Source organism: Phalangium opilio, unplaced genomic scaffold (genome assembly GCF_054372755.1).
Source record: "Phalangium opilio isolate 3A_F unplaced genomic scaffold, DU_Popi_V2 ptg000246l_1, whole genome shotgun sequence".
Lineage (NCBI taxonomy): Eukaryota > Metazoa > Arthropoda > Arachnida > Opiliones > Phalangiidae > Phalangium > Phalangium opilio.
In genome coordinates this window covers 657647-672803 of record NW_028324225.1, presented here as the reverse complement: position 1 = coordinate 672803, position 15157 = coordinate 657647, and the positions used below count along the sequence as shown (strand labels likewise).

The window sequence follows — 15157 nt, the reverse complement described above, 5'->3', positions numbered from 1 at the left end:
TGAGTGATATGCCGCCCTCTCAGAAATATTTTGCTCGGCTGAAAATTCAAGTTCTCTTCCATTTTAAGCCTTTTTCCTCTGATTGACCTTTAGAATTTTAATGTCTGGATGTGCTTTTTATAAGCTTCAAAAAAGTTCCATAAGGCTTAGTTAAAGGGGCACACTTTTTAGGTTTCGACACTGTCACCGAAAACAGACTAATCGAGCTTGAGATTTAGAAAATTTGCCAAAGTATCGAAACTTTTCAATCGGCAGCGGGATTTGATTCATCCTCACAAATAATAGGGGCGAATAAACAGAGACATAAGAGAGTTTACGCTGTTTATTTTAAATGCGCTATTTAAATTGGCTATATTAAGGTGTAAATAGTAGATAATTGCTTAAATTTTCTACTATTTAAGCGATGATGGAATAACAATTTTGATAAATTATTGTAACGGTGGACTATGGAATGTTGTCTTTCTTCTTCTATAACATAAGAGAGCCAGTCGGCCTCTTACTGACTTCGTAACAAAATCAATGCTAAATGTGACGTCACGCATCGAAGAACCCCTCTCTCCCCCTTGTCACAGACCGTCACAAATTTAGAAACCCCCTCCCCCCATAAGAGTGTGACGTAGTTTATGGACGGTCCCAATATGATATTCATTTTGAGATTGGAGTACCACTTTGAAGCTATTTGCCTGTTAATTTTTAAGACTCTTTCTGTGTATGTAAACATTAACACCCTTTAAGACCTACTTAAATCATGGCACCTAGTACTGACGAATGTAACCTATGCTCAAGGCCTTTTTATGGAAAAGAATATTTTGTACCTTGCGGTAAATGTCACCTAAGAATACATGGGAAATGTCTGAAATTAAACCGCGAGCAAAGCCTCGAATTATGGGATGGGTTAGACAGGAGATCTATTAAGCATATTTGCAAAGAATGTACTCTCAAAGACAATCAGAGCCTAAATTTAGATTTAAACTTGAGTAACGAAAGTGAGGAATTAGCTACCACTGAGGCCAAAATGGCACCCCTCAGTAAAAGTCAACCGCAATCTGGGAGCTCAATCACTAAATATTCAACCATTGCTAAACCTTAAAAGCCCTAACTTACTAAGCGACAACGAAAACAAATCTCAAACAGCATCAAATTACAGCGCAGCACTAAACCTCCGAGAATCGCGTCAGCCCATAAGTAGGCCAAAATTAAAATCTAAGGCTAACAGGAACAATATCGTAAAACGTACTGATAAACACGTGAAAAAAAATCTGAACCTCGTGTCCTGGGAAGAAAAACGGATACGATTTTTCAAGTTAAACTGCCTGAAGGAACAAAAATTATACGGGAAAAGGCCATATTTGTCACCAGAGTTCCGCCAAACACCAGCGGCGCAGTACCTCAAGAACTGGCTGGTCACTAACTACAATCTCACCTACACAATATGCACAAGACTGAAAACAAGAGGACCTGGGTACTCCTCGTTTCACGTAGCGGCAAACAACGAAGAATTTTCTACACTTATAAACCCTGAAATCTGGCCAGAGGGTTTCTTAATCTCAGAATTTAGAGGATGGCTGAGGCATACCAGGAAATTCATCGAGGGACAAGACGAATACCTGGACTCAATTGCTGAAGAAACCATAGAAACTGTTACATTACCTGAATAATAACAATTTTTCGATTTTACTAATGTCCATCTTAATGATGAATGGAACCTCAATCAGCTCATCCAAACAACTTAACATAAAGTATCAAAACGTCAGAGGACTAAGGACGAAGCTCGACCACCTAATGATAAACCTCAACACCTGCGAGTCAGACATATGTCTAACAGAAACCTTTTTCAATGATACACACTTTGACGAAGATTTTTTACCAACGAACTTAATAGCATTTCGCGCGGATAGAAAACACGAATGAAATAATGACATTCGCGGTGGTGGCACAATGACGATCGTTAACAAAGATTTAATAGTTCTAAGAAGAACCGATCTCGAGTTGCGGGAGCAATGTATTTGGATTGAAATCAGTATCAAGAAAAGAAGGCGATCCAAGAAACTTTTAATCGGGAACCACTATTTTGCACCACAAATAACTGCTACCGAATATGAAACCTACTTCAACGAACTTAGAAAAAAGCTTGACAACTATTGCAACGATATACTTTTGATTGGGGACTTTAACTTGCCGAAGGTAGATTGGAAAGTGTTTTCGGCGGAAAAGTGCCATGCTGGCGTAAAACCTAAAGCAAAAACGGTTTTAGAATTTGCATGCGCGCTAGGCCTGGCACAAGAAAATAAATATTGCAATAATTGTGGAAATATTCTGGACTTGGCTATCACGAACTGCAACGATCTAGCTATAAACTTGGACACACTCCCTGTAGTCCCAGTAGATGTTTTCCATCCCCCACTACTTTTATCCTTATCGGTACCTGTAGAACGCTATGAAACACCGTTAGATTCAAACAAAATTAAGAAATATAATTTCAAAAGGGGAAATTATGTCAATCTTTATAACATGCTTCGTGAACGCGACTGGTCGAGTCTCTTGAATGCGAATGACCCGAACGCCGCCGTGGAGATACTCGAGCGAACTGTAAATTCCGCTTTAGATGCCACAATACCAAAATTTGGAAAGCGGTGTAACAAATATCCCAGCTGGTTCTCGAAAGGACTCAGAAAAGGTCTGAACAACAAGCATTACTATCATAAAAAATTTAAGAGATCTAATGCACCCTCAGACCTCCAAAAGTACAAAGACTTACGGAGTCTCACGAAGAAACTTCTGAAGGTGGACAGACAAATATACGCCGAAGATATAGTAAAGGATCTGAACCAGAAACCTGAAAAACTTTGGGGATATGTCAACGAACGAAGAAAACCAAGAGACAAAAGCAACCTTATCATAACAACAGATAACGACCAACGTATTACTGATAATAATGAAATCGCAAGCGTGTTTCGAGACTTACTCGTCACACTCGGAGAGCAAGATAATAACAGTAAGGGGACCCAAGAAAGTATTCAAACAAGCATCGACGATCTGGAGTACGAGGGAAACTGTGCATCATTTAGGAATCTAACTTTAACTGAAATAGATGTGCTTGAGGCTATAAAAAACTCCCACCAAAGAAGTCTGCTGGTATTGATGGAATCCCTGGCTACATAATTAAGGGATGCTCGGAAGTCTTTGCACCTGTTCTGAAACACATTTTTAACCTCTCACTTAGTAGTGGAACATTTCCAGAAAAATGGAAAACCTCAATTATCATACCTATACAGGGTGTTTCTGAAAAGTCCATCACAAATTAAGGGGCGTGTTTATGGGACCAAACTGAGCGGAAAGTACCAAAGAACATGGGGTGTACAACATTTTGTTACGGAGATATGGCCTTCCAAACATTCGCCCCTAAAACAAGGAAATATCCAAAAATGAGGAGTAACACTTAAGACCGACTAACCAGCTTGTTTAAAATTACTAGACAATTTCAATAGCCTTTAATCGAACAATTGATTTCTACCTTTACTAATCAGAAGCGTATAAATGAGTAGAAGTATGCCTACGGTGGTAATGTAAAATTAATCCCAAGTGACATGATGTTTCAAGATCTTCCCAGCACCAAGTAAAATGGTTCTGATTGAAGGGACTTTTATTAGCACAGCGTAAACAACGTTATTTTCAGGAATTAGTCCAAATGTCCACGGGCGGCATTACAAAAACGAGGCAGTCTTTCGAATGATACTTGGACATGTTGGAAGATCCCTGGCTTGTTCCTGTTATCTCAAACCGTAAAAAGCTACGCAAATCTTCATCATCACGGACAACACTCTTGTACGTTAGGTATGACCTTGAGAAAACCTAAAAGGACATCTCGAATGTATTTGAAAAACCCATCTCCAATTAAGGGGCGTGTTGTTTGTTTCCAACAGAGTAAACTCGCCCAGAGAACAATTACAATGCAGAGCCACGTTTCGGCGTTAATGGCCCACAAAGGTGGTCCCAAACAAAAGAACAAACTTTAATTTGTTTCGTTCAGTAAGTGTTTCATGTGTCATAGATAAAACGCCATGATTAATGCACAAAGAAAATGTTATTGACAAGTTTTCGGACCGCGATGCTGAAATGTGGTGGTGCACCATCGTGCATGAACCACATTCTGTTTATTAAACCTAAGGGTACGTCTTCGAGTAGTTCTGGTAAATCGTCCCGTAAGAACTACAAGTAAGCCACACCGTTTAACCTGGGCTCTAGGAAATATGGCCCAATTAAATTGTCACCCACAATACTACACCACGCCGAGGGGAATGCCGCTGCAGCTGTACGCTTGTATCAGGAAAGATTTCCGCAGAGGCGACTACCAAATCGACTGACGTTCGAGGCTGTGGACAGACGTTTGAGGCAAGATGGACGAATCCAACCGGCTGGACCTCAACCTAGAGCGAGAGCCATCCCAGAGGCCGTAGAAGACGAAGTTCTCACCATTTTCAAGGACGAGCCTGAATCAAGTACCCGCCAAGTTGGTCGCCAATTAGGCGTAAACCACACGCTCGTGTGGAAAATCCTCAGAAGCCACCGGTTTCATCCTTTCCATGTTCAAAAAGTTCAAGGTTTGAATCCAGCGGACTACCCACGACGCACGGCGTTTTGTCAGTGGTTTCTGGCTAAAGTAAACGATATCGATTTCCCACGGGATTTGTTGGTTACTGACGAAGCTAACTTTTCACGGGATGGTATTATTAACTTACATAATAAACATCAATGGTCCCAGCTAAACCCCCACGCAACTTGCGTTAGAAGTCACCAAGTACAATTCAGTTTAAACGTGTGGTGTGGTATTGTGGGTGACAATTTAATTGGGCCATATTTCCTAGAGCCCAGGTTAAACGGTGTGGCTTACTTGCAGTTCTTACGGGACGATTTACCGGAACTACTCGAAGACGTACCCTTAGGTTTGGTAAACAGAATGTGGTTCATGCACGATGGTGCACCACCACATTTCAGCATCGCGGTCCGAAATTATCTTAACGCGACCTTCCCTTTGCGGTGGTTAGGTCGAGGTGGACCTGTGGAGTGGCCTGCTCGATCACCCGATCTGAACCCTTGTGATTTCTTTCTTTGGGGCCACCTGAAAGACTTAGTTTATCAGACTGAAGTGCCCGATGTTGAAGAGCTACGTCGACGAATAATTCACGGCTGTCAAACAATTCGCGAAACTCCAGGCATTTTTCAACGTGTAAGGTTATCATTTGTAAGACGTGCTAATGTGTGCCTTAACGCGGGTGGTGAACACTTTGAACAATTTTTGTAACTAGTTGCAATTAAATGTTAAAACTTGTCAATAAATTCATTTTCTTCGTGCATTAATCATGGCGTTTTATCTATGACACATGAAACACTGAACGAAACAAATTAAAGTTTGTTCTTGTTTTTGGGACCACCTTTGTGGGCCATTAATGCCGAAACGTGGCTCTGCATTGTAATTGTTCTCTGGGCGAGTTTACTCTGTTGGAAACAAACAACACGCCCCTTAATTGGAGATGGGTTTTTCAAATACATTCGAGATGTCCTTTTAGGTTTTCTCAAGGTCATACCTAACGTACAAGAGTGTTGTCCGTGATGATGAAGATTTGCGTAGCTTTTTACGGTTTGAGATAACAGGAACAAGCCAGGGATCTTCCAACATGTCCAAGTATCATTCGAAAGACTGCCTCGTTTTTGTAATGCCGCCCGTGGACATTTGGACTAATTCCTGAAAATAACGTTGTTTACGCTGTGCTAATAAAAGTCCCTTCAATCAGAACCATTTTACTTGGTGCTGGGAAGATCTTGAAACATCATGTCACTTGGGATTAATTTTACATTACCACCGTAGGCATACTTCTACTCATTTATACGCTTCTGATTAGTAAAGGTAGAAATCAATTGTTCGATTAAAGGCTATTGAAATTGTCTAGTAATTTTAAACAAGCTGGTTAGTCGGTCTTAAGTGTTACTCCTCATTTTTGGATATTTCCTTGTTTTAGGGGCGAATGTTTGGAAGGCCATATCTCCGTAACAAAATGTTGTACACCCCATGTTCTTTGGTACTTTCCGCTCAGTTTGGTCCCATAAACACGCCCCTTAATTTGTGATGGACTTTTCAGAAACACCCTGTATATAAGAAGGGAAATAAAACTAAAACGAATAATTATAGACCAATTTCCCTGATATCAGTATTCTCCAAGGTTTTCGAGATAGTCGCTCATAAATACATATGTAGCTGGTTCAAGCCTTTCCTAGCACCTGATCAACATGGTTTTACATCCAGGAGGTCCACAATTACCAATTTAGTATCGTTCCTAAATTATGTCGCGCCAAGAGTTGAGAGTAGAAAACAAGTTGACTCAATATTTATGGACCTAAGTAAAGCCTTCGACCGCATGAACCATGAAATTCTGAAAGTCAAACTAATGAAGTATGGCATGGATGGAGACCTATTAAATTGGCTAAAAAGTTACCTGGATAGAAGGACGAATATCATTAAAGTAAACAATCTTCTTACCATTGTCAGATTTCACTCTATTAGAGGCGTCCCACAAGGATCGGCACTTGGTCCCTTACTATTTGTTATTTACATAAATTACCTCCTGAAACTGAAAAAGGATAATCATTGCGAGAGAAATATCAAAGCATACGCTGGTGATAATAAACTATACAAAGAAGTAAATTCCATAGAAAGCTGCGTATCTTTAAACAACGAACTACAAAGCATAAGCGACTGGGGCAAACGGAATGAATTGCCTCTTAATATGAAAAAAACGTTCGTTCTTTCATTCAATCGGAAAAACACCCCAATCAACTACACTTATGTAATTGATGGTGAGCAGGTGCAGAGAGTAGACGAAATTGTTGACCTTGGATTTACCTGGCACACCAAACTATATCTAATGAAGCACATTGACATTACGGTCTCGAGCTGTCTTCGCAGACTGTATGGAATCCTCCGATTTCCCGAAACCTTAAAAACTCGAAAATGTTTATACTATTATATCAGTCAGTAGTCCGTGCGAAATTAGAATATGGAATGCTTATCCGGGGTGGTGCGGCAACATATGGTCAAGAAAGAATTGAAAGGATTCAAAGGAAATTCGTTCAATTGTACCATAAATATTTTGCTCCACAACTTTCATATGACTACGATAAGATCCTAAAACAAAACCTGAAAATAGTGAAAATTAATGAAACATTAAAAACAAATGAAATATTATTTCTGCACGGAATCATCCATAACGATATTGACAGCCCCGACCTATTGGAAATCCTAAATTCCAAAGTCAACTCCCGTAGATCTAAAGAAACCTTCTGTACTAAGCCTAGACCTACAATAAACGCGATAGACAGAGCCAAAAAAACGTACAACCAGCTTAGCAACGTCGCTGATGTTTTTCATAAAAAGAAAACTAGACTAAAACGGCCCTTAAAAGAATACTTCATGAAACTATAACCGTTTATAAATGACTAGGACATTGTAACCCTAATTTTATTTCACTTTTGTTATTCTCAATTTAGTATTACCACTATAATTATTTATTTTTCCACCATTTTTTTACCTTTATATTTATATATATATAAATATAGCTGCTATTTTTAAGTCAATTTATTTATTGTTTCAATATTCTTTTTTATTGTTTCGTTAATTGAAATATCTTAATATGTATGACAATATTCTGTGTTATTGTGAAAAGTACCTCAAGCACGTTATAATACCGAGTTAATAAAAAGTCTTTGTATTGAATTATTGTTATTATTATGCTGTGAAATATATTTGCATCCTTCCAATCAACTTCGGGCTTGGTGGTTGGGAATGGAAAATGGATAGAGATTTGCGTGCATTTTACTAAATCAGTTCTAAATTCCAACCCAACCAAAAATAATATTATATCATTATTGTTTAAAAAGAAAATTAATTACGCTTTGGGTTTTACTGTATCTTCCAGAAATTCCATGCTTTCAAATAATTTCCAAACCTCGCGGGAACTTCTACCACTTCCGCTTACTTTGGTTGAATTAATTATCTTTTTTTCTCGAACATACTTGTCCCGCATCGCTTTCCATTTTATTCGCAAATCGTCAACTTAATTACAAAATAAAGATATCTATTTATATTATAGAAGCGTAAAATAGATAAATGTATGTATTCCTGATACATACATTTGTTTATACCCTAAACTATATGATAAGCCACTGCCTCCTTTACTAAAGGCCCGTGTATGGTGCCTCTCCAGGGGGGTACATTAGTTGTATAGGATTGCATTTTTTTCCCGTAAGCTGGCGCTCGTTTGCGGAAAAATGAGGCCAGTTCGCATTCACCGCTTTTGGGTCAACATTGGCCGATTGACCATTTAGGGTTAACAGCCTTATTTAGTTGTTGAAATTGCATTCAAGGTAATTTAAGTAATTAAAATTCAAATATAAATAATTTAAATAAATATTAAAAATCAGGTTTTAGAAATAACATTTATTCTCTTCTGAAATTATATTTTTTTCAAATATTTTAGGAACATTTTAGGATCACATTAAATAGTAAACCAAAATATGGTTTTAAAAACGCTGGGGCATTTTATCACATTTGCCTCTTTTCTATCACATAAGTTTTTTTTTAAAACAATTCATTACATATTTTTCTACCCCTTTACTTTAAATTTTCAACACTTTTCGTGAGAGTGGTTTCGTCAATCTTTTAACATTTTCTTTCCTGTCAGAAATATCCTTGGCACGATTGTTTAAAGCGGCCTTAAATATTTTTCCAGTAAAAGTTTTGTGAAGTTAGCATTTCTTTCCTGTAATTTCAGGTGTTGTTAATCCAGGTACTGCTATAACTTCAGGTGGTGTTGCTAACTCAGGTACTGCTATAACTTCAGGTGGTGTTGCTAACTCAGGTCCCGCTGTAATTTCAGGTGGATTTGTTTTTTTTGGTTTTTGGTGAACAGTCTTCTTCTTAAATAATTGTTTGACAAAGGCGAAAGTGGTACCCTCTTTTCCATAAATGAACTGCTTCTTCTTGGTGAAATTAATTGTGGTTTGTCCAATGTTGGGATTGCCCCGTATAATAGCCTCTTTTTGTTTGTTGACAAGCTAAAATCTGAAATCTTGAAGTGCTTACTACAAATTTCTGCTTCACCTTTTGTAGCAATCCAATTTTCATATAATTCTGTGCTATCGCCAAACACTGCATAAATCCATTTTTTTTTTCGTTTTTGTTCTTCACTTGGGAATGAGTGAAAGCTCACGGCACGATTTCCAAGGTCTCTTTTTTGGCCTTTTCTTTGCAACTGCCCGCAATTTGGGACGACGCAGATGGCCATTTTTATTCTGGAAATTATTAAAACTATAACATAATAACCAAATTAAAACGTTAAAGACCGTATAAAATATAAATTATAGGCAATTTTAAAAGTTAAAATCTGTATCTGATGTAACACTATCGCCAAATTTAAAAATATAAATCCATATCTAATATAACATTATAGCCAAATTTAAAATCTGTATATAATACAATATCATAGCAACATTTGAAAGTTAAAATCTTAAGTTTTCACATTTAAAATTCAAAACAAATCTCACCTGCTTAACCACGTCCAAGGCTTCGAAAAATATGAAAGTGCGACTGCTTAAAAACCGTCACAGTCACGTGAAAAATGACGTTATTTGGATAGAAACGAGCGCCACGGTGCGACTTAACGAGGCGAACTAAAATGTCACTTTTCGAGGTTTAGAAAAATTCTATACTCGGGCCTTTAGTAAAGGAGGCAGTGGATAAGCCTTGGCTCAACTTACTTGTGTAGCCCATTCTTTCAGATATACCTCAGATTAATATCCCTTGGATATGAATGGCAAGCAAAACCGGGCGTTTTCAAATATTATCGCCATGTGGCGCCCTCAGACGGGAAAAATTAGAGCTTTGTTACCCCATGCATACGACGCAGCTTGGATTAAATACAACTACGTAGTTGTATTTAATCCAAGGACGCAGTTTGAATTGTACGGTTGTACCGGCAAGGCCTAGTAAACGAAAACGCTTTTTTGTGTCTACGTCGATCTTAAGTTAATGAAATTAAATATTTTCAAAAAAGTGCCAAGCAAACGCTGTTCTGACGCAAGTTGTAAGAGTGATTATAGGTATAGCTCTAAACCAAACATGAAGAACGTGAGGTTCTTTAAATTTCCAATTTCAAGGATTCATTTTGATCATTGTAAAGAATGGGTTAAGGCTTGTGATCGCGCAGAATTTTGCATAAAAAGCTTGTTAGAGAGGGACAAAAATAACAAATTAAAAACGTACTGGATTTGCTCAAAACATTTCCTTAAGAATGAACCATCGAAAGAGAATACTAACCCAATTAATAGTACCAAGCTGGAAGTTAAACAGATGGGCCTTAGGTGTGAGGCAACGAAAGAGGATGAATGGCGCTTGGAAACATTTCAGGTAACAGTCATTTCTGTAAATGCATGTACCTTAAGACCTATTGCAGAAATAGGTGGAATCAGTTTTGATGATGGCATGGAGAACGTATCAGTTAAAAGGATAGATCACAGCTGTGAGGCAATAAAAGAGGACAAACCCAGGTAGCTAATTCACGTTGACACAACGTTTAAACGTAGCATTGAATAAACGTGTGTATTAACGTTTTTAAAACGGTGATCATGTCACCTTGAAACACGGTGTTTACACACGTGTTTATTTTGTCGCAAATACATGAGAAATCTCGTCTATTTCTCGTTTTAAAAACGTATATTTTAAAGTAGGTTAACGTGGATAAATCGTTCGTTAAACGGTTCCAATTAGGTTTATTTTTCGGGTTATTTGAACGTGTGTAATAAGTTAATCTAACGTGTCTCAGAAGTTAATTGAACGAGTGTAACAACTTAATCGATCGTGCACAAAAATTTGTTTAATGTGTTTTATAAGTTAGTTGAACCTGTGTATAACGTTGGTTTAACGTGTTTATTAAGTAAATTACACGTGTTTAATAAGAAAATTACACGTGTTTAATAAGTAAATTACACGTGTTTAATAAGAAAATTACACGTGTTTAATAAGTAAATTACACGTGTTTAATAAGAAAATTTTACGTGTTTAATAAGAAAATTACACAAGTTTAATAAGTTAATTGAACCTGTGTTTTAAATAAATTGAACGCGTTTAATAAGCCATTTCAAGTGTCAAATTCGTTAACTGAGGCGTCTCATCAGATATTTGAGCGTGCGAAATAGTTTAATTTTACGTGTGATAAACACGTTAATTAAAAATGTTCAAGACAATAATTGAACGTGTGCAATAAGTTAGTTGAACGTGTGTAATAAGTTAGTTGAACGTGGGTAACTAGTTAATAGCACGTGTGTAATTATTTAACTCGTGTTCTCAAAGTGGAACCGAAACATTGCCAGTATTAGCTTCGGCATTTTCATTTATAGATGCAATCCGAACCAATATCACAGCAATGACAGGACCAATACAAAGCCTAGTTTTCAGTTGTTATGTATAAATGTAGTATAGCTAAATCAAAAGATAACAAGGCTTTTGAAATATTAAAATTAAACGATTTTCTTGGAGTTTTGAAACGAAACATAGCTTTATAGCTATACTACTACTAAAAGAATCGTAATGCCGAAACATATTTACCATATTTTCATTTTATATTTAGCAAAAACGAAAAAATTACAGTTTTGTTAGAGTTCTATTCACGCCAATACAAGGGAAAAAAGCAATAAGGGAGTATTAACCGAGGAGTAGAAACTGAAAACTTCTTATAATTATAAAAATTTATAGCTCAGGCCTATGCATTACATGTCAACAGTTTTTTAAATAAGCTCTAATTCATACTAAGGCTTTTGTTGTTGATTATGAAATACCAACCGTCTATCCTAAACCGATTTCTCAACAATGTCATAAGTCCCTTACTAACTTTGAATAGAGTTCCCATGATTAGTATTTCAATGGGAAAACGACTAAATTACTCGCTTCATATTAACTATAAAATGCGTAGAGTTCCAACTTCATTACTCGTTCTATATATATTTGACGGATGTCTTTCCGATGAAAGAGGTTTTTCTTAAATAATTAGGGTTATATGAATGATATAAATTATTTTAATCGTCACTATTTTACCTTAATTATAGTTAAGATAATTTAAGAAACTTTATTCCTAAAATAATTTTAAACATAGCTATTTTTAATGTTTGACTTCTAGTGAACACCGTTTTAAGAATTTTTGTAAATTTAGGGTATATAAGGAGATTGATTCCTAGATAGGTGGATAAGAAAAAATGCAATTGCTTGAACCTTTGGTGAAAGCCCTGCAATCGGGGGCTAGACGTTTCGCGTAACCATAGACGCTCGCCTCGTACATTTGAACCCTAACGACAAGCTAATGTTGCAGATTGGTGTCTATGCGGTATAGAGGAAAGACCAGCTCAAGGTGGTGTTTGAAGCCAATAAGAACTGATTGGTGTGTATGTGGTATTTTTAACCTGCGAACGCGAGGACAGAGACACGTCCAGTAAAATACCTCCGTGACGTCATCGAAACTCGGAGAGGTGATAACGATTGATTATAGCTTTTTATGACGCAAGACATGTACGAAATATTAACGTTTCCGAAACCTACAGTTATAATGCAAAATTAATGGTCATTTAAAACCATTTTCACACGTGTTGTGAACGAACTTCTTATAAAGACTTGAAAATAAAGCTTTTGTATAAATGTGTTTACACAACTTTCTCGAAACTTCAATCAAAAACGCAAAACTAACAGTTTACTTAACACCAATTCGAAACGTGATTTTAACCTAAAATAAACGTATTAGTTATCACTTTGTATAATCGTTTTAACAACGTTGCCCAAATATACAGTATAATAACGCTAAACTAACGGTCAATTGAACACTATTCTCAAACGTGTTACGAACGTAACATATAGTCCTGAAATAAACGCTCTTGTATAAACGTTTTAACACCGTTGCCAAAACATACAGAAATAACGCTAAACTAACGGTCAATTGAACACTATTCTCAAACGTGTTACGAACGTAAGATGTAGACTTGAAATAAACGCTTTAGTTATCACTTTCAATAAACGTGATAACAACGTTGCCAAAACATACAGTAATAACGCTAAACTAACGGCCAATTGAACACCATTCCCAAACGTGTTGCAAACGCAACATGTAGACCTGAAATAAACGCTTTAGTTATCACTTTGTAAAAACGTGTTATTGACGTTAAGAAAATCCTAAACATCTTGAGGTAACTTATGTACCAAAAATAAACGTTGTTCTTACGTGTGAAGTACACGTGAAACGTTTTCAAAACATTGGCACCAAAAATCTACTCTAAATCAACGTTAATTTGCTACCTGGGTAGTCTAACAATTAAAAAGTATTCGCATCGCAATCCAGCTCTTTGCAAAATTTTGGAAGTTATATCATTAGTGGTGCCCTCTTCAGCTGAGGCTGAAAGAGGCTTCAGTAAATACAATGTCATTAAAAGCAGCAATAGAACTCTAATGAGTACTAAGAACTTGGACAATTCCTTACGAATATGCTTGGAAAAAACCACATTACAGGATTTTGATCCCAATGGAGCTCTTGCTCTCTGGCTAACTGATAGTGAGCGAAGATTTGGTCACCGAAATAATGTCAAACGCAATAAGGATAGTGTAGAAAAGGAGGAACGATCATATGACATGTGGCAATTAGTCGAAAATTTGTAAAACTGTGATAAAATATGTAAAATTGTGATAAAATAAAAGTTAACTGTTTTTTATATTGATATGCTACTTTTTCCTACAGTAAAAATTTAAAATCAATTAAAATTTTCAGCTTCTTTACTTTTTTTGTTTTTACGTACTTTTTATTCTCACCAATGGGACCGGTAAAAAAATAATTAATGCAAGGGTCACTGGTCCCAAGGACCAGTTTAATAATTCCAACATGAGGGGTCACTGGTCCCGAGGACCACTAACAAAATTCTCCTTATTTCCAACCCTGGTCGGGTCACTCAACTTGCTTGCCAAAGCAGGGGTATTATAGAAGGGATAAGACACATTACCTAGAAAAGCATTACACTTCTCGAGACTTTGGGATTATGGTTTTAATAAATTTCTAAATGCTACTGACATATTTTAGCAGTTTTTGATGCAGGTTTCAAAAAACGATAGTTTCTATACAATTTAGAGTCTCAGCTCTTTGTTTCTTTTACATTAAATTAATATAAAACCGCCAGGGAAGAAAACGTAACCGACTACACACGAGTATTATCCCCCAGCACCGACTGAGAGTCCGTTATCGCCGAAGGGGCCGTCGCTCCTTTAAATCTCATACACCTAGGTTTTCAAATCATGCAAATAAAATAAAGCACTTCCCAAATCAAGGAAATTACTAAATTCGCTTTGAAATCAATCAAATCGTTCAAATCGCTGCACAAATTTGTGAAATCGCTAGTAAATCATTCAATTCACTATAAAAATCAGTAAAATCAATCGTAAATCAGTCAAATCACTATGCAAGGCAGTCAAATCAAAATCTCATCAAATCAATCAAATCGTTAAAATCACTATCAAATCAATGCCAAATCACTCGAATCACTAGCGAATCATTCAAATCACTGGCAAATCATTCAAATCACAGGCAAATCATTCAAATCACTGGCAAATCATTCAAATCACTGGCAAATCATTCAAATCACTGGCAAATCATTCAAATCACTAGCAAATCATTCAAATCATTTGCAAATCAATCAAATAACTAGCAAATCAATCAAATCACTAGCAAATCATTTAAATCACTAGCAATTCATTCAAGTCACCAGCAAATTATTCAAATCGCTAGCAAATCATTCATATCACTAGCAAATCATTCAAATCACTAGCATATCATTCAAATCACTAGCATACCATTCAAATCACTAGCATATCATTCAAATTACTAGCATATCATTCAAATCACTAGCATATCATTCAAATTACTAGCATATCATTCAAATCACTAGCATATCATTCAAATCACTAGCATATTATTCAAATCACTAGCAAATCGTTCAAATCACGCCAAAACGTTCAAATCACGCCAAAACGTTCAAATCCCCGACAAATCATTCAAATCACTACCAAATCGTTCAAATCACG

The 15157-nt window shown here is 36.6% G+C and overlaps 1 protein-coding gene across 1 annotated transcript; it reads left to right on the top strand.

The window, feature by feature from the left end:
• The first annotated feature begins 1938 nt into the window (after nucleotides 1–1938).
• LOC149611149 (uncharacterized) lies at nucleotides 1939–7477 on the top strand. Its single transcript, XM_089858460.1, has 4 exons — nucleotides 1939–3041; nucleotides 6188–6448; nucleotides 6545–6941; nucleotides 7028–7477. The coding sequence occupies exons 1-4, from the start codon at nucleotides 1939–1941 to the stop codon at nucleotides 7475–7477; spliced, it is 2211 nt and encodes a 736-aa protein (XP_089714586.1).
• The last annotated feature ends 7680 nt before the right edge of the window (nucleotides 7478–15157 follow it).